Below are 16,157 nucleotides of genomic sequence, written 5' to 3'. Positions count from 1 at the left end.
GGTCTGATGCACTGCTGTCGCGGTCTTGAACATCTTTGAACAAGGAGCCCTGCATCTTTACTTTTTAAATATTTTATGTATTTATTTGACAGAAAGAGAGAGAGCACAAGCAGGGGGAGCAGCAGAGGAAGAGGGAGAAGCAGGCTCTCCACTGAACAGGGAGCCCAATGAGGGACTCGATCCCAGGACCCTGGGATCATGACCTGAGCTGAAGGCAGATGCTTAACCAACTGAGCCACCCAGGCTCCCCAAGCCCTGCATTTTTATTTTGCACCAGGACCCACAAATTATGCTAAAGGAGGCACTGAGGAAGAGGATACAGTACAGGCTGGGATCCTTAGCTTCAAACCACACATGGGCCTTAGAGGTCTGTGATATTTGTGAAGTGGGACAATTTGATGTGTTTGTGCAGTCGTGCATCTGAGAATAGGGTTCACAGATTTTACCAGATTGCCAAAGGGGTCTGTGACCCAACAAATTACAACCCAGGGTGGTACTGATTGCTGTTGGGATGGGGAAACTGGGTGGGTGGAGGACCAGTGTGAGAGGTTTACTTTTCAATGGATGCTCTTTTTCTTCTGTTCGAATGTTTAACTATGGTATATATCACCTGTTCAAAAAGGAAATAACTTAAAACAAAGTCTTGAAGTTGCAGAGAAAGAAGAGAGACCAGAGAGAGGGTCCTGGGGATAAGCAGATGAGGCAGGTGGAGACGCAGCCGCCACCGAGGCAGCGCAAGAACCGGAATCGAACATGCGGTGGTTCTGCCAAGGGAGGAGGGCTCTGGTTTTTTTAAGTGAACCCTATGCCCACAGTGGGCCTCAAACTCTCCACCCTGAGATCAAGAGTAGTGTGTTCTACTGACTGAGCCAGCCAGGCGCCCCGGGAAGAGGGCTTGGTCAAATGTAGCCAAAGGAAAAGATGAGGAAAAAGGCCCAGTGCCTGGGCCTTGTGTCTGAAGCTTCTAATATGCATACTGAAGATGGTGGTGGCAGGGCCTCCCCTGTGAGGGGTGCCACACACACCACCAGCCTCCCTCCTCCTCACTCAGCCAGCCCCATCAGCCCAACCCATCTGTGCGTTCCCTCCAGACGCCTACAGGGACGAGCTCAGAACAGACGGAAGCTGAAGCCACGCTCCCCCCAGACTTGGAAGGTGGGGTCTTCTCTGAGAGCCAGGCCATTCTTCTCCCTCTCTCTGATGGAGGCAGAGTCGCACGGGCTGCTGATCCGCTGGTGGGAGAGATCAGCAAAGGGCCCTGGGGCCTGAGCTGCTTCTGCCAGGTAAGGTCTTCTCCGCCCTCGTGCTCCTCTTAACCACTGTGATTTTGTCTGCGCCCCTTTACGAGCCAGCCCCTGCCACCCCCGCAGTCCCTGGCCCACAAGGCGTCCTGATGGGCCAACAGCAGGAAGTGTGTGTGCTTTGCTCTGAGGGGCCGGAGGCAACGCCGGTCCTGTGTCTTGAAGGCATCCCTCTGCTCTAGCCTCTGCTCAGAGTTGGGCCTTCATGCCCTGCTGCATCTAACCCTCTCTAGAGAGACTGGGGCAAGGTCTCTCCTCTTCGAAAAGCCTGCCAGTCACAGAAGGGGATTTCACAAGTCTTCTCGGTTAAACCCTCACTCCCAGAAAGCCCACCCATGCATACATCATCTCAGTAATCTAACAGTTCTATCCACATCAGTCTAAGTCCATTTTTCCTGGACATCCATCCACAAATACCTGTTGTTCCCCTCAAGTACTGCCAAATGCCAGTCACTGCACTGGGCCCTATGGGAAAAACAAATACAGGTAAGACACTACTCCTGCCCTCTGGGAGCTTACAATTGAGCTGGAGAGAAGGGACAAGGGGGTCAACAGCAGCAAACTGGGCATTTTGACTATCTGGGGGCTATGTCATGTGCTCTAAGAATTCTGAACAGAAGAAACCGAATTTGGAGACAGATTTTAGGAACTGGGTCTTGAAGGATATATGCAGGCTGTAGCTAGATGGGGGAAAGAAGAAAAAAACTCCGTGGGGAAACTACGTGAGCAAATGCACAAGAGACACGAGACATGGTGGGCGGCCCACTGCGTGATATAAAGACCCTCCCTGTGAGAAGGCAGCAAAACTTGAGGGGATGGTACAGCTGAGTTGTCAAGGGGCCCCAAAACCAGATAAGAGCATCCTGCTTCTTAGTCCTTTATCATCTTGGTGGCTCTCTGATGGATATGCTCAAGGCGCGTCATCTATTTTTTTTCTTTTTCTTTTTTGGTAATCTTTACCCCCAACGTGGGGCTCAAACTCACAACCCTGAGATTAGGAGTTACACCCTCCACCAACTGAGCCAGCCAAGTGCCCCTCATCTATTTGACTCTTGATGGCCATGCTCCATGGTTTGGTGGCCTGGTACCCAAGGTGCGAATACAAACTCAGTGGGAGCCTTGCAAGCGTTTTAGTTAGTACTCAGTCCCACTATTTTCTGGATAGAGAAAGTCACTCTCAATCTCTCTGCCTTTCTGGACCTCAGCTCTCCCAATTATAAAGTAAAGATAACAATACCTACCTTGTAGGATGGTCATGAGGACTAAATGCAAATGCAAGTATCTTTGTAATTTGTCAAATATAGAAATGAGCCATGGAAGTAATGTTCTTTTACAATCTGTGTCCTGATCCCTTATTCAGGTACCCAGACAGCTTGCTGACTACTCAAAGCACAGCAGCGCCCCGGAGATACAAATCTAAGGGGCACCTGGCTGGCTCAGTTGGTAGAGCATGTGACTCTTCATCTTAGGGTTATGAGTTCGAGCCTCACAATGGGTGTAGAGATTACTTTAAAAAATAAATAAAAAGAGGGGCACCTGGGTGGTTCAGTTGGTTAAGTGTCTGCCTTGGGCTCAGGTCATGATCTCAGGGTCCTGGGATGGACCCCTGCTTTGGGCTCCCCACTCAGTGGGGAGTCTGCTTCTCCCTCTCCCTCTGCCCCTCCCCCTGCTCATGCTCTCTCTAATAGATAAATATAATCTTTAATAAATAAATAATAAAAAGAAAAAAGAAAAACATTTTTAAGTTGCCGTCTACAAGGTCCAACTTGCCTCCAAAGGACTCACAGGTAACCCTCATAGGTAGCCCCCATTATTAGATTTGTTGTTTTGAGGGGTATTGGGGGAAGAGGAAGGAAGATTGGCAACTGAAGCCTAAGTGATGGTATTATACTGCACAGTTTTCCATTTTTTTGTCCCAGTTCTAATTTGTCTTTAGGCAGAGGACCTGTGCTGATTTAAAGTATTTCTCTGAAAGGAAGTCGTCAGAGCTCTGGAGACCAGGGATGGCAGGTGCTACAGGACACCTGTGGCAGGTGAGGAGGGGCACTAAGCAAAGGGTGGCAGCAGAGAACACTGCGGGGTTTCCCTGGCCAAAGCAAAGGGCAAGAGGCATGCTGAAGGTACCTGACAGGGTGGCTAGGGAGAGAATCACCTTGGCCTTTTTTTTTAAGATTTTACTGACTCAAGAGAGAGAGAGAGCGAGCGGGGGGGGGGGCAAGAGAGGGAGAAGCAGGCTCAGGGAGCCTGACACGGGGCTCGGTCATGACCTAAGCCAAAGGCAGGCGCTTAACTGAGCCACCCAGGTGCCCCCTCTGATTTATAGTTTCAGGCACAAAAAGGGATTGAGCCAGTGGGACTTGTTTTTCTGAAATCTAGGCTGTTGGTGACCCAGGACCGTGTGAGCCGGGGACTTCAGTCCAGAACAATGAAGATTTGCTTTCACCATCGCCACCCTCACTTCTCTCCCCGCCTATGCGGAGCATTCTCTGAGGTCAGGTAGGAAGTGCAGTGTGTCGGCATTCGGAGGAACAGGAATAATGATGGCCGGTAGTAATGACAAGCTCTTGGGTTCCAAGCCCTCTCCATGGACTGTTTCATTTCAGCCTCACACCGTTCCTGAGACAGGTGCTACTGTTAGCTTTTCCTTTTCACACATGAGGGGTCCAAGTCACAGAGTGACAAACCGCCCAGCTTACTCAGCTGGTTTGTGACAGCAGAGCCATCTGGAGCATGTGGCATTGCTCCGGAGCAGGGCCATTCTGTTGGGACAGTGAACGCCCCCTGGCTTGGATGGGCCCAGGAGTTCAGAAAAGGCTAATTTTCAGCACTACCCATTTCAGCACTACCCATTCTAAACAAGTAGGCTTTCACGATGCTTGAAAGTCGATGAAAGCTCCCTTCCTTCCTGGAACACTGGCTAGAGTTTGACAAGTCTCTGATTTCCAAGGTCACTGCTTCCCCCCCCTGCAAGCCAGCACGGACTGGCTCCTTTCCAGTCTTCAGGCCCCTCATCCATCTACCATTGCCCTCAAAAATAACTGCTTAATGGCCCTCCAGTAACTGCAGCCAACTCCTTAAGGGCTCTTGAGAGGAGATCATGTGGGAAAGCTAACAGAACTCATCCAACTTTTAAAGTGAGCTTTGATCAGCTCTTTCCTTGCCTCCACCTTCCCAGATGATTTAAATTGGTCTGCTTCACCTCTCACAGAGCTCTCTCCACCAAGAGCACACGGAGAGCAAATCCGTCCTGGATATAAAGTGCAAAAGTTGGGAGGGAAGAGAAGGGATGTTTGAAGCCAGAAGGTTCAGACCCAGTTCTGAGACCAGAACTCCTTTCCTGCATCCAGCTGACTAGCGACTTCACCTGGTTGCCATAGAAACATCAGTCTCTGTTGGATGGCAAGCAGCATTTTTGACAGAAAGCATCAGAGGCTACCATGGTAACACCAAAAAGAGTAAAAGCTGCCTTCTCTCCTGGAGGGGTGAGGAAGGAATGGAGGATGCCAGGGAAAGCAGGCTAGAAGGGACGGGCATCAGAGAGCTTAGCTCTGACTTGAACAGAGAGGGAATTAATTCGACAGACACCTAATACGTGCAAAGCAAAGCAATAATGAAGAAGACATGTCTATGGCTGGCCTTATCAGGCTATAATCATCTGCTAATAGAGTTTATACAGAACTGTAAATAAAGGCAGAATGAGACTTGTAACAGGACAAAGAATCCTGAAAAGGGAAATCAACTAGCAAAGCTTCAGAGTCTTAAAGGGGAGGATTCCGACTAGCAGAAGAGGGGCAGAGAGAACAAGATGAGCAAACATGGAAGTGGCAAAGTTCAGGACATACTGAGAACTCTGGGTACAGAGGTGGAAAAAGCGACTCCCAGGCCTTGGCTCCCAGGAGGGGCAAGCTCAGATTAGGATCTAGGAATCTGAAGCTAGACTGCCTGGATTGGAATCCCAAACTTGCTGTGTAATGACAAGGCAGGTTACTTACCCTCTTTGGGTGTCCGTTTCCTTGTTCGCAAAGTAAAGATGGTCAGAGTCTACCTCAGAGGGTCGTTGTGAAGATTAAGAACTCAGTGCACAGGAAGTGACTAGAACAATGCCTAACCCACAACAGCCCTGCACCAATGCCGACAATTACCATCATATCACCTCCCACTTTTCGGAGCCAGCACAGCCTCTCCTCACCGTCCATTACTTCCTCATTCTCACCACACTGCTTCTGTAACAGAGAAAGGAGAGGCTGTGGTTCACCATCTCCCTTCAAGTTGTAAACTCCTTTCCCTTCCTGATAAGCACCAGGACTAAAGGTTCAAAGGGCAAACCCCTGCTTCCTCTGGTCACTCACATCTGGGGGCTGTTGGAGCCTAAGAAGGAAGTAGGCAGAAACGCAATTTCAAGCACACGTTAAGTTTAAAGAACAAGGAGGAAATACCACTGCCTTAGAGAAGACAGAAGCCTAAGTCAGGTGAACGTCTCCTGTTTAGAACTGAGGACAGCTGGGCAACTCTGCGCTAGAAGAGGATCTGGGCCAGCCTCTCTACACACCTGAGCCGCTATGCCCAGGCAAAAGAGGCTCAGGAAGGTTTCCTTCACCTTAGGAGGCTGTTTGCTGCCCCCTCCTCTCTACTCCAACCACCCCCAATGCAGGGATGAGTAACTAGAAGGCACTGAGTCACATGTGGTGATTCTGGCTGTCACCCACTAGCTGCTGTCACCTTATATGGGTTAGACTAGAGTAGTTGTCTTAGATGTTTCCTCACTTCCAGCACTGTCTCTCCCCCAGCAAGAGGCTGTATGAGGAACTAAGAAGGGTTGGGGGGAGAACTGAGGTGGAAGGAAGCAAAGTGAAGGCAGGCCAAGGAGGCAGGCATGGGAATGAAAGGAAGCCAAGCAGAGACGGGCACCCATCTGATGAAGGCAGGGAGGCAGGCAAAGCCTGTGGGTATCTACAGTTTGGAGGGGTTCAAGACTGCCCTGCGGAAGCCTGGTCCCAAGCCTCAGGATAACTAACAAAAATGGTCCACACTGTTTTTCAGGATGCATTAGCAGCCAAATCAATAACTATAGGGGGACTGGGCCCTAGCCAGCTATTACCTAAAAACAATGCATCCTCCTTCCCTCCCCCTGGGCCCAGAGAGCAAACCAGGACAGGGAAAGGGTGGGGGTGGCGGCAAAGGCAACAGAAGCAAGGAGGCTATAGCAGGCGGCGCTGAGGGGAGATCAAGAGCTAGTTCTGGGTCCCAGTGGCCTTTTCTGCCACAAGCAGGTGCCAAGTACCTAATACTTCAGTGTGAAAAGCAACCCCAGAAGCTAGTATCACGAAAAACCATCACTCTGCTTAGAAGTCTGAGAGCTGACAAATTAAAACCTAACAGCAATTATCCGTATTTTTAGCATGACAATAAAGTCTTAACATTCTGTTGCCATAGAGACGGGTAGAGAATGAAGGAGTCCCACAGAGCTCTGCCCCTGAACTTCAGACATTCTTCTCTTGGCTGGTCCCTACCTAGTGAGCCAGGTTCCTAGGCAGGCCCCTTGTCATAAGCCTTACAAAGCAGGTGGAGGAAGATGTGCACATCCCCTTCCTCAGGACAATTCCTGGAATACTCAGCATTCTGGAATTCACTGGTCCCAAGCCTGTGTCACCCCAAGCAGAGTCACATATGAAAAGCAAGAGTTGAGGGGACTGACTGAGGAATAGCGGACTTCGGGCCTGGGGAGCCCTGATGTATGAGGCCCAAACCCCTGTGGATACTGGACTGGAAGTTCCATTACAAAACAGCCAAAGGCGGGCACTGAGACTAATGGTAAGACTGGTGAACTTAGGCGGCTTCTCTGGCACTTAAACTCCTCAAGATCACGAAACACCTCTAGCCGAAGGTGCAAAATGTGCTACCGTCACACTGCCATCTGGTGGGAAGACAAGATCTGTCCTTAGGCGCAGGGACAGACTGTTAGTGTGTCCAGTGACAAGGTAGGTTCAGAAATATTTAAGATGGGGAGGGGGCGGGGAATAGTTAAGATGAAGACCTATGGAGGAGACCCACGGGGCTGAGAGTATAATGCAGACAGATGGGGAACTCCATCCAGGTGTGTGCCTTCTGTCCATTTTAATTTCTAAGGAAGGTTAGAGAAAACAAAATGAAAATAAAGGGAAAAAACATAAAGGCATTACAAATGTTTTATATCCCTAGAACCATTCACGGTTCTGGCTCATGAGAAGTTATTAACATCAGACACACCAACGGACAGAGACCACACACATATGGGCAGAAGCCACCACAACAGTGGAGCTTGCCTTTTACACAAAGTTTGTATGTATGTATGCACATACGTACATACATATGCAGGTGTGTGTGCATATACATATACACACATACATATACATATAGATTTTATGTACACAGACACAGGGGTATAAAAACCAATGAAAAGGGCTCACATGTGCCCAGGCAGGGGACAGGAGCAGCTTTAATAGCTGGGGTTGAACCCACGGTAGAGGCACATGGGAAATGGTAGAGAGTAGCAGCCTCCTCTCCGTCCTTCCACCCTGCGCCACAGGAAGGACCTGGGAGGAAGGACAACTATACAAAGGAAGATGGAAGATATTGGAAAGGTATCCCACCTTTCACTGAACTCCTGAAAGCCCCAGCCCTAAACCATCCAAAATGCCTGGCAGGACACTGGCAGGATAGATCACTCCCACACCTCCCAGCAAGATGCAGTTCTGGCCCCAGGCTGAGGCTTAAGGCAGGCTTCACAATGCGCATGTCCACGCTATCTTCCAGGCCTGTGCAGCAGCAAGCCAACATCTTCAAGGTTCACTGCCCCCAACCCCAAACTCCAAAGTCCTCTTGGACCAGAGTTCTTAAGGGTTTTCCTCAACAGATTGTAGGGAAAAGATATAGGAAGAGGAGAGAGGTTAGTTCCTTCAGTTAATGCCCTAGGGCCTTCCCAATGGGGGAAGAATTGAGGAATCACCAAGAGGTGGTTGGAAAGAGCAATGAAGGTCACCCCAGAAAACAACATATGCGGAGAAACAGGTGTTCAATTGGTGCAGATTCTGTCCTCTTCGACTAATGGCTTTGCTCAGCAGAGTCTGTTCCCAATGGGGCCCTGGGCAGGAGCTCTTCCCGAGTCCAAGGGTGGCCCCAATTCCCGCAGAGCCAACGTCCATGCGCTCAGGATGGCTTGGTCCACAAAATGGAGAAGGCGCCATGGAAAGGTCGATGTGGAGAAGGGAGTGGCAGGACCCAGAGGCACAGGGAGGCAGTGTACTGTGCCACTGATTTACCTATGGCAAGGAGAAGAGATCAATGGGAAGCTAAAGGAAAGAAAATAACCAAAGGCTAAACTGAGCCAGACCCTGAGACTCACATGGTCTGAGGGGTAAAGAGGCTGGAAAGCTGGAAGCACTGGGAGGCGATTGCCTGGGAGGCAAGGTTCAGGGCTGGACTCAGAGCTGCAAGAGAGAGGCGCGACGAGTTAGTGAGCACAGAGCATTCCCTCTTTCCAGGCCCCAACCCCTCCTCCCTTTCCCAAGTCCAAGTCTACCAGTCAGAGCCGCAGGGTTCAGGGCCCCCAAGGGAACCGTCCTGTTCAGTTGCAAGGCGGCAGCAGCCTGGGCGGCGGCGGCAGCAGCTGCAGCTGTGCTAGGCAGCTGGATTCCGGAGCCTAAAAGGGACAGAGAAGTTGGTATTAAGTCCCAACTCCTGATCTGAAATTCCACCCCACATTCTTCACTCTGCAGAGAAACTCTCTCCACCTTCTGCCAATTTGGCCATGAGCTGCAAACGTCCACCTGCAGATCCCAGATCCAGCTCCTGGTCCCCATCCGGAAAAGTGATGTCTGTGCCACCATCCAGTCGCTCGGTCACATGGCCAACTCTCATAGGTCGGCCAGCAAGCTCAAAGCCATTCAGTTGTTCCAGGGCCCGCCGGGCACACTCAGAGTCTGAGAACTACAAGAAACCCAGGCTGTGTATCAGTCACTTCCTGGCCACGGACATGCTCACAAAGCCCTGCTACCACCACCTAGTCCTGCTATCCCAGGAAATTGCATGCTCACTGTGGCACAAATTGTTCTGTCCCAGGGAATGTGACCCCCATCCCCCCAAAATGATCATGTGAAAAGGACCTTTTCCAACTGACTCAATGGCAATCACTTCCAACTTCCAGCTGCACTAAGAACCTAATAACGCAAAAAGTCTGTTATCTATAGGGTGGCCTACCCTTACACGCTGCTTCACAAATGAGCATATCAATGGAAGAAAGACAGCCTGAGAGTCAAGGTTCCTGGGCTTTTCTAATTGCAGCCCTCAAGACTAGTCGGTTTCAATTCTCAGTCAAGAAGTAGGAATCTGGAACTCCAGAGCCCAGCCGTAGGAGGGAGTGCACCCTGGCATGGGGAGCAAGACTGCACCCCACCCCTACGCCTCCACCAGCGCTGCTGATCAGAGCTCTACCACCCAGCAGCACGGGAGCAGCCTGGTACAGAGAAGATTCCAGTCTGCTGTTGAAGTGTCAAGGGTAATGACCGAAAAGGTGGCAGCACGAGGGCAAAAAAGCCTCACAAAAGGTTTTCTGCATCTGAGTCACCAAGGAGTTAGAAGAGGTACTTGCCACCGTGAACACCAGGGCTGGCTTTGTTTCCTCTGGTAGCACCTGCCCTAGGGCCTGGCACGTGGTACTGACAATTCCTAGGCAAGTGGTGTAGGTGGTGGCCTGCCTTCACTGGATACTTCTGAGGTGAGCAATACCCCTGGTAGAACACAACTTATCTCCCCTCTGCCCTGCAGGCAACTGCGGGGGGTGTATGCTGCCTGGACTGAACCTAGAAAATATCAGCTTCTATGAGACTCTGTGGCCGGCAGCCAGTCCTCAGCCTGGAGTCACACAGGGCTAGAAGAACCAGTTATGGGAACTGGAAGCAATTTTGTTGGGAGTGTCAGGAAAAGGTAAGACATGGCCTCGCTATTCTCCCTATAGCGGTCTCTGAATATAAAGATACTTCTCAATGGAGAAACTGCTTCAGATGGGGTACTGCCAGAGAAAATAAATAAATCCCTATTCCTGCTCCTACCTTGAAAACATACCATGTCTATAAAAGCCCACACCTAACCTCCCTCATGCCCCCAACCTTTTAGCTGCAGCCTGAAATCATTTCTATTACCCAAAGAGCAAGTTGCGGCACCAGGGAAGCTGGTTGAACTCCTGGACACCCCCATACCAGGGCCACTGACAGTGTGCAGGAGCAAAGTCAAGATCTCAAGCAATGCACTCATCTCAAGGGGCAGAAGGCTAGTCCAGGCTTCAGGCACCAGGGCTTATGGGTCATTTAGACAGTTCCTAAAGGAGGAGGATGAAGCTAAGCTGCAAAATCAGACAAGTGGACAAACCCACACTGAAATTCAAAAGTTAAAGACCAGAGACTCACCGTAATGAAACCATAACCTTTAGAACGGCCTGTATCTGAGTCCTTCATCAGGACAATATTATCAATCTGTATAAGAGGGAGAAATTATTAGCAACCTTTGGGCTAACCCCCACCTTTGATCTTTCCTGCCTGACCGTTCAAACTACCTCTAACTTTGTACCTCTAACTACCTCTAACAGTTCTAACTCTCCAAATCTTCTCTTTAAAAAGAGACAAAGACCACCTCTTTCCAAAACACCTTTCCTGGCTCATCTTACTGAATCTGGACCCCATTATTTGAGCTCACGGTGCCTAACTCATCTGCATACTGAGCACTTGGAATATGAAGATGGAGCCTAACTCTGCCGGCACGGACCCATCCGCGCGTCCTGATGGATGCAGTGGGTTAATCGCGGTCAGGCAGAAGAGACAGGCTCACCCTCCCCATTTTCTCCAATTCCCTTCAGAGTTTTCCTTCACTTTCTACTCACTTTGCCAAAGGGCTCAAAGATGCCCCGGAGCATGTCCTCCGTGATATTGAAGTGCAGGGAGCCCACATAAAGGCGCATCGGCCCGCTGTTGCCCTTCTGCAGGTTGTTGGCCATGGCTGCCAGTCGGTTTTTTTCAGCCTAGGCGAGGAGGAACCGATGGATCGCATCCCACACCCCCTCCCTCCAAGGCCATCTTCTCATGTCAGCTTTGCAACATGCTCACCTGTGAAGCCTGGACAATGATGGGCACTCCAAGCAGCCGTTGCCCAGTCAGCCCAATGGCCAGCGGCACACACTGGATTTCACAGAATTCCACGTAGGCGATGCCCTTAGAACGCCGGGAGTTCCGATCAGAGATGATTCGGACATCACGAACCTATCCAGGGCAAGAAGGAAATCCTGAGTTGGGCATAAAGGAGAATGCACAGAAGACAGCTATACGTGGGAGAAAGCTAAGGCAGGGGGAGGGTTACCTTGCCGACAGCAGAGAAAAAGTCCTCCAAGTCCCGAGGCCGAATGCGGGCAGCTAACTGCATACAGAAAACTGTGCGGGCATCACGCTCCTCGGGACTCAGATTATCAATGGGCTCCCTGAAGAGCGAGTACAATCTGGTGAGACGCCCGCTCCCGATACATGGTTATTGTTCTCCAGCTCCCCTCCAGTACCACACATTCCTGTATTCTGGCTCAAACGGCTTTCTAGTCATACCTCACAGTCCCTGGAAGAGTATCAACTCACCTGACTGGGCTCTTTTCTCTGAAATGAGGACTCTTACTGTGTGCGTACCTGCGCCTATGGAACAGAGAATGACAAACGGAAAATCGTGTCATCCGATTTCACCTGCGCTGGTCCACTGCTTGGTCTTCTGGCACGAGAAAACCAGACTGCAGCACCTCATCTCACGTGGGAATTGTCACCACCACCCCTCCAGTACCAGGGTCTCCTGCCCGCCACATCGGGTTGTGAGCACCCGCAGGCAGGAACCACAGCGCGGGGGGTTTACCCAGACCCCAACACAAAGGCCACCATCGTATGAGCAAGAGGCGATACCCAGTGGCAAGCGGCGGGCTCCTGTAGCGCACGCGGTCCTCACGCCGCCGGTCCCGACTGCGTGTCTCACTGCTGTGCCGCCGGTCCCGGCTCCGGCTGCGGTGGCGACGCTGCCGGTCTCGACTTCGGCTCCGACTGCTTCTCCGCCTGTGCCGGTCCCGCTCCCGACTGCGGCTACAGGTGCGAGGCGCTACTGAGTTTGCTAAAGGGCAAACCAACCTCTTCCGGCCTCCGAGGGATAGCTCTCCCATTTAGAGTAATTCTCAAAGCCCCAAAGCCCCCAGAACCACTGACCTGCGCTTTCTATCCCTGCTTTTACTATGGCTCCGACTCCTCTTCTTCCTGTGAAGGAGCAGATAAATTCTCATTATCAAGAGGATCTTCTCTCCCCCAAGGAAAACGAACGACGGAAAGGCCAGGTGGAACAGCAGTAAAAGACCAAAGAGCCCGGGACGCCTGGGTGGCTCAGTCGTTAAGCGTCTGCCTTCGGCTCAGGTCATGATCCGGGGTCCTGGGATCGAGCCCCACATCAGGCTCCCTGCTCCGCGGGAAGCCTGCTTCTCCCTCTCCCACTCCCTTTTCTGTGTTCCCTCTCTCGCCGTGTCTCTGTCAAATAAATAAATAACATCTTTAAAAAAAAAAAAAGACCAAAGAGCCCAAGATGACCTGGCAGGAGTTCACAGGAGCACCAACTCGCACACAGCCCTGAATGCTGTCAGGCATCTGAAGTGGCCATTTCCCCCCAAAGCCCAGCAAAAGTTGTTGTTTCCAAATCAGGGGTCCCCTGGCTATTTTATTCAATTGAAACAGAATGATGATGGTAGAAGAGAGCCACAAGTCTATGCTGGAATGTGAAGACTAGAAGATCATTAAACCAAGTCACCATGATTCCCAGGACCCAGTAGAGCCATCACTAAAAATCAGCAGTCTTACAAGCAACCACCTCCCTGGCTCTGGCTATTTCTCCGATGGACGCAGTTGCTTCCCCTGCCCAAGCTGCCGACCCACTTCCTCATGCCACACTTACTTGCTTGCCTCCCCACCGGCGCTGCTCCCACTGGTGCTGCTACTGCTCGTGCTGGTGTTGCTAGGGCCATCTTTTTTAACCTCTTTCCTTTGCTGTTCATCCTGAGGGGTTTGCCAGGAAAAATGTCACCAGGTACAAGGTGGCAGACACATACACATTCCAATGGGCAACAAAAGAACAAAAGTGGACAGAGAAGAAAGCTTGTGAAATCAAAGTTCACAATTATCTAGCCAGTTTCTGAGCACCCGGATCTCCTAACAAAGGGAATAAGAGAAGAAGGAAGGAAACCACCCAAAAAGAAGAGCTCAGAGTGACAGATTTTGATGTCAAAACTTGAGCTACCCAACATCTGTTCCACTGACATCCATTTCCCAGGAGAGTGAGAAATTATTTAGGTCTGAGATACACTGACTTTCTACTGTGTCATTGAGAGTTCTGAGCAGAGCACTTATTCCCAGCACATTCTGCTCCCCCCCACCTCCTCCCGCCCCTTGCCCCAGCTTTGGGACCGCCTCTGTCAGCATGCCTCTGAGTACAGAAGCTGGAGAGTGGGGCTTACTAAAAAACTATGACTTGCACGAATAGCCACGATACATAATAAACAAGCAGGGAAAAAGAATTTACAAAGTATTGAAACTGATGATCTATAACTGCTTCTTCTTACTAACCCAATTCCAGCAGTAAGATGGGGATTATTACCTCCTCTTTTTTATAGGGAGCCTCCAGCATGGCCTCAATCACTATATCAAAGTCATCGGACGCCATCGTAGCAGACCTGAGGAGAGGACGTGGATATGTAAGAACCTCATATTTTTCCTCCCCTTCTGGCACCCTACATTCCCTTCCTTCTCCAAGACATAGACTTGAGAATATACAGTTCTGTTTCTTGAATTCCACATCTTCCTGGCTGTTGCTTACTCTAGGTTTATTTTTGCACACTTTAAATCTGAACTAGTTTTGCTCTGTGGCTTTGAAAAGGTAAAGTGTCTAGAAAGAAAATAAATATCTAGATAGAAACAAAATACAATACAGACCCTGTCCTGTGAAGAAAAAGTGTTGGCATTCAAAATTACTATTCACTTGACAATGGACACTAGGCCTCCATTCTACAGTTCAAAATTCTGTATAAATAACTGGTTTAAACTTAAATCATAGAAATAAGCACATATTTCCAATAAAAAGGTAAGGATGTAAGACTAAAAATCAGGAACAAAACAAAACAACACCAGAATGCAGATCTGCCCTAAGCTCTTCCCCACATCCCCCACACAAACATCAGTAATTAGGGGACTCATCGCTAAGCATTTCCCATATAACACCAACTAGAATTCAGGTAACTCAGAAAGATAATGATTAAGACAGGCTTAACCAATTCCACCCTTGAAGCCTGTCTAGGCAGGAAGGGTAAGACTTTCTGCCTCCCCCAAGCTTTCACAGCTAGCAACCATCTTTCCTAAGTCTGTCCACCTCAGGCCCATCAAATAAAAAAATAGTAATAATAAAAAAAGAAACCCAGAAGATATCGGGGCACCTGGGTGGCTCAGTCAGTTATGTCTGCCTTTAGCTCAGGTCATGATCCCAGGGTCCTGGGATAGAGCCCCTGCTCGGCTCCCTGCTCAGCGGGAAGTCTGCTTCTCTCTCTCCCTCTGCCTGCTGCTCACCCTGCTTGTGCACGCACTCGAGCTCTCTCTGTCAAATACATAAATAAAATCTTAAAACGAAAAAAGAAAAACAAGACATCAAACAAAACCAATAGGATAAATTATTCAAAAAATACTGGTCTCAAATTATCAATATACACAACACGCATGAATCTTAAAATAATTATGCTGAGTGAAGGAAATAAGACAAAAATATACTGTGTGCTTCCATTTATAGGAAAAAATTCTAGGAAATGTAAACTAAACTGTACTGGCAGAAAGCAGATCAGTGGTTGCCTAGGGATAGGAGGAGGTGGAGAGGGGCTAGGAAGAAAGGATTACAAAAGGGCAGAAGAAAGTTTTGGCGGTGATGGTTTCATGGATATTTAAACATCAAAACCCATCAAACTGTACACCTTAATGTGGACAGCTTTATTTTATGTCAATTATACCTCAATAAAGCTGACCAAAAAACAAAAAAAAACCTCCAACTAACCTGAAGAACTTCTGTGCAAGGAGGCTAATCATAATCAGACTTTCCATATCCACAAGACCTTTGTCCTCTTTAAAGCAGCTAATGCATCATCCACTGATGCTGTCCTTGTTGCCCTCAGAGCCCATAGCCTATTTTGGTGATTTAAGAATAAAACAGGAGTACAAAAGTAATAACTAATATAAAATAAGTAATATAAAAATATGACTAATCACTCCTACAGTACCTAATATTGCTAGGTACTGTACTAAACCTGTTACAGAGACAAGATTCTTGGAAAGAGCAAAACAAAAATTACCTGGAGCCAAATTTAAGACTTAAAATGGAAACCAAATTAAAATCAAATAGGTGTGTCTAAGAACCAGTGAACTTGGGGCACCTGGCTGGCTCAGTCAGTAGAGCTTACGACTCTTGATCTCAGGGTTGTGCGTTCCAACCCCATGTTGAGTGTACAAATTACTTAAAAATAAAATCTTAAAATAAAAACAGTGAACTCAATCACTTATTATAATAACACTGTACATTTATTTAACAATCAAAGGTAACATATGCTAAAAGCAGCTATCAGGTCCAATGCACGATGAAAGAACAGGTTTTGTGAACTGCCCAGAACCACAAAGCTTAAATGGAGGCGCTGACTCTTGATTAAGGTCTCCTGACCCAAAGTCTAACGTCTTGTCAATTCTATCAGGTTACCTCTCTCTCCTGTACTTTATAATTCAGCCTTAAATTTTA

The 16,157-nt window shown here is 49.0% G+C and overlaps 2 protein-coding genes across 4 annotated transcripts in view; both read right to left on the bottom strand.

Annotated features, from left to right (window-relative positions):
* The window catches only part of SLC7A7 (solute carrier family 7 member 7), a 90,855-nt gene extending 83,495 nt beyond the window's left edge, over nucleotides 1-7,360 (bottom strand). The window contains exon 1 of the mRNA XM_081830772.1: nucleotides 5,294-7,360. The gene's annotated coding sequence lies outside the window, so the exon portion shown is untranslated. The remainder of the gene's footprint in view (nucleotides 1-5,293) is intronic.
* A 108-nt stretch (nucleotides 7,361-7,468) lies between these two features.
* The window catches only part of RBM23 (RNA binding motif protein 23), an 11,747-nt gene continuing 3,058 nt past the window's right edge, over nucleotides 7,469-16,157 (bottom strand). Inside the window, exons 2-15 of one of the 3 annotated variants that reach the window (XM_081830775.1) lie at nucleotides 14,821-14,978; nucleotides 13,989-14,064; nucleotides 13,290-13,390; nucleotides 12,557-12,604; nucleotides 12,263-12,436; nucleotides 11,951-12,004; nucleotides 11,685-11,802; nucleotides 11,435-11,587; nucleotides 11,212-11,349; nucleotides 10,742-10,807; nucleotides 9,071-9,266; nucleotides 8,860-8,979; nucleotides 8,683-8,767; nucleotides 7,469-8,599 (exon numbers count right to left, since the gene is read on the bottom strand). In XM_081830775.1, the coding sequence (XP_081686901.1) occupies nucleotides 8,596-8,599; nucleotides 8,683-8,767; nucleotides 8,860-8,979; nucleotides 9,071-9,266; nucleotides 10,742-10,807; nucleotides 11,212-11,349; nucleotides 11,435-11,587; nucleotides 11,685-11,802; nucleotides 11,951-12,004; nucleotides 12,263-12,436; nucleotides 12,557-12,604; nucleotides 13,290-13,390; nucleotides 13,989-14,054 (1,323 nt within the window). In that variant the 5' untranslated portion in view covers nucleotides 14,055-14,064; nucleotides 14,821-14,978 and the 3' untranslated portion in view covers nucleotides 7,469-8,595. Of the gene's footprint in view, nucleotides 8,600-8,678; nucleotides 8,768-8,859; nucleotides 8,980-9,070; nucleotides 9,267-10,741; nucleotides 10,808-11,211; nucleotides 11,350-11,434; nucleotides 11,588-11,684; nucleotides 11,803-11,950; nucleotides 12,005-12,262; nucleotides 12,437-12,556; nucleotides 12,605-13,289; nucleotides 13,391-13,988; nucleotides 14,065-14,820; nucleotides 14,979-16,157 lie in introns of those variants that run through there. The other 2 variants (XM_031017263.2, XM_081830776.1) reach the window with 2 other exon arrangements.

This window comes from Leptonychotes weddellii, chromosome 9, assembly GCF_054177405.1.
Source record: "Leptonychotes weddellii isolate Sample4059 chromosome 9, ASM5417740v2, whole genome shotgun sequence".
NCBI lineage: Eukaryota > Metazoa > Chordata > Mammalia > Carnivora > Phocidae > Leptonychotes > Leptonychotes weddellii.
The sequence above is the reverse complement of the archived record's forward strand: the minus strand, read 5'-3'. Positions and strand labels throughout refer to the sequence as shown.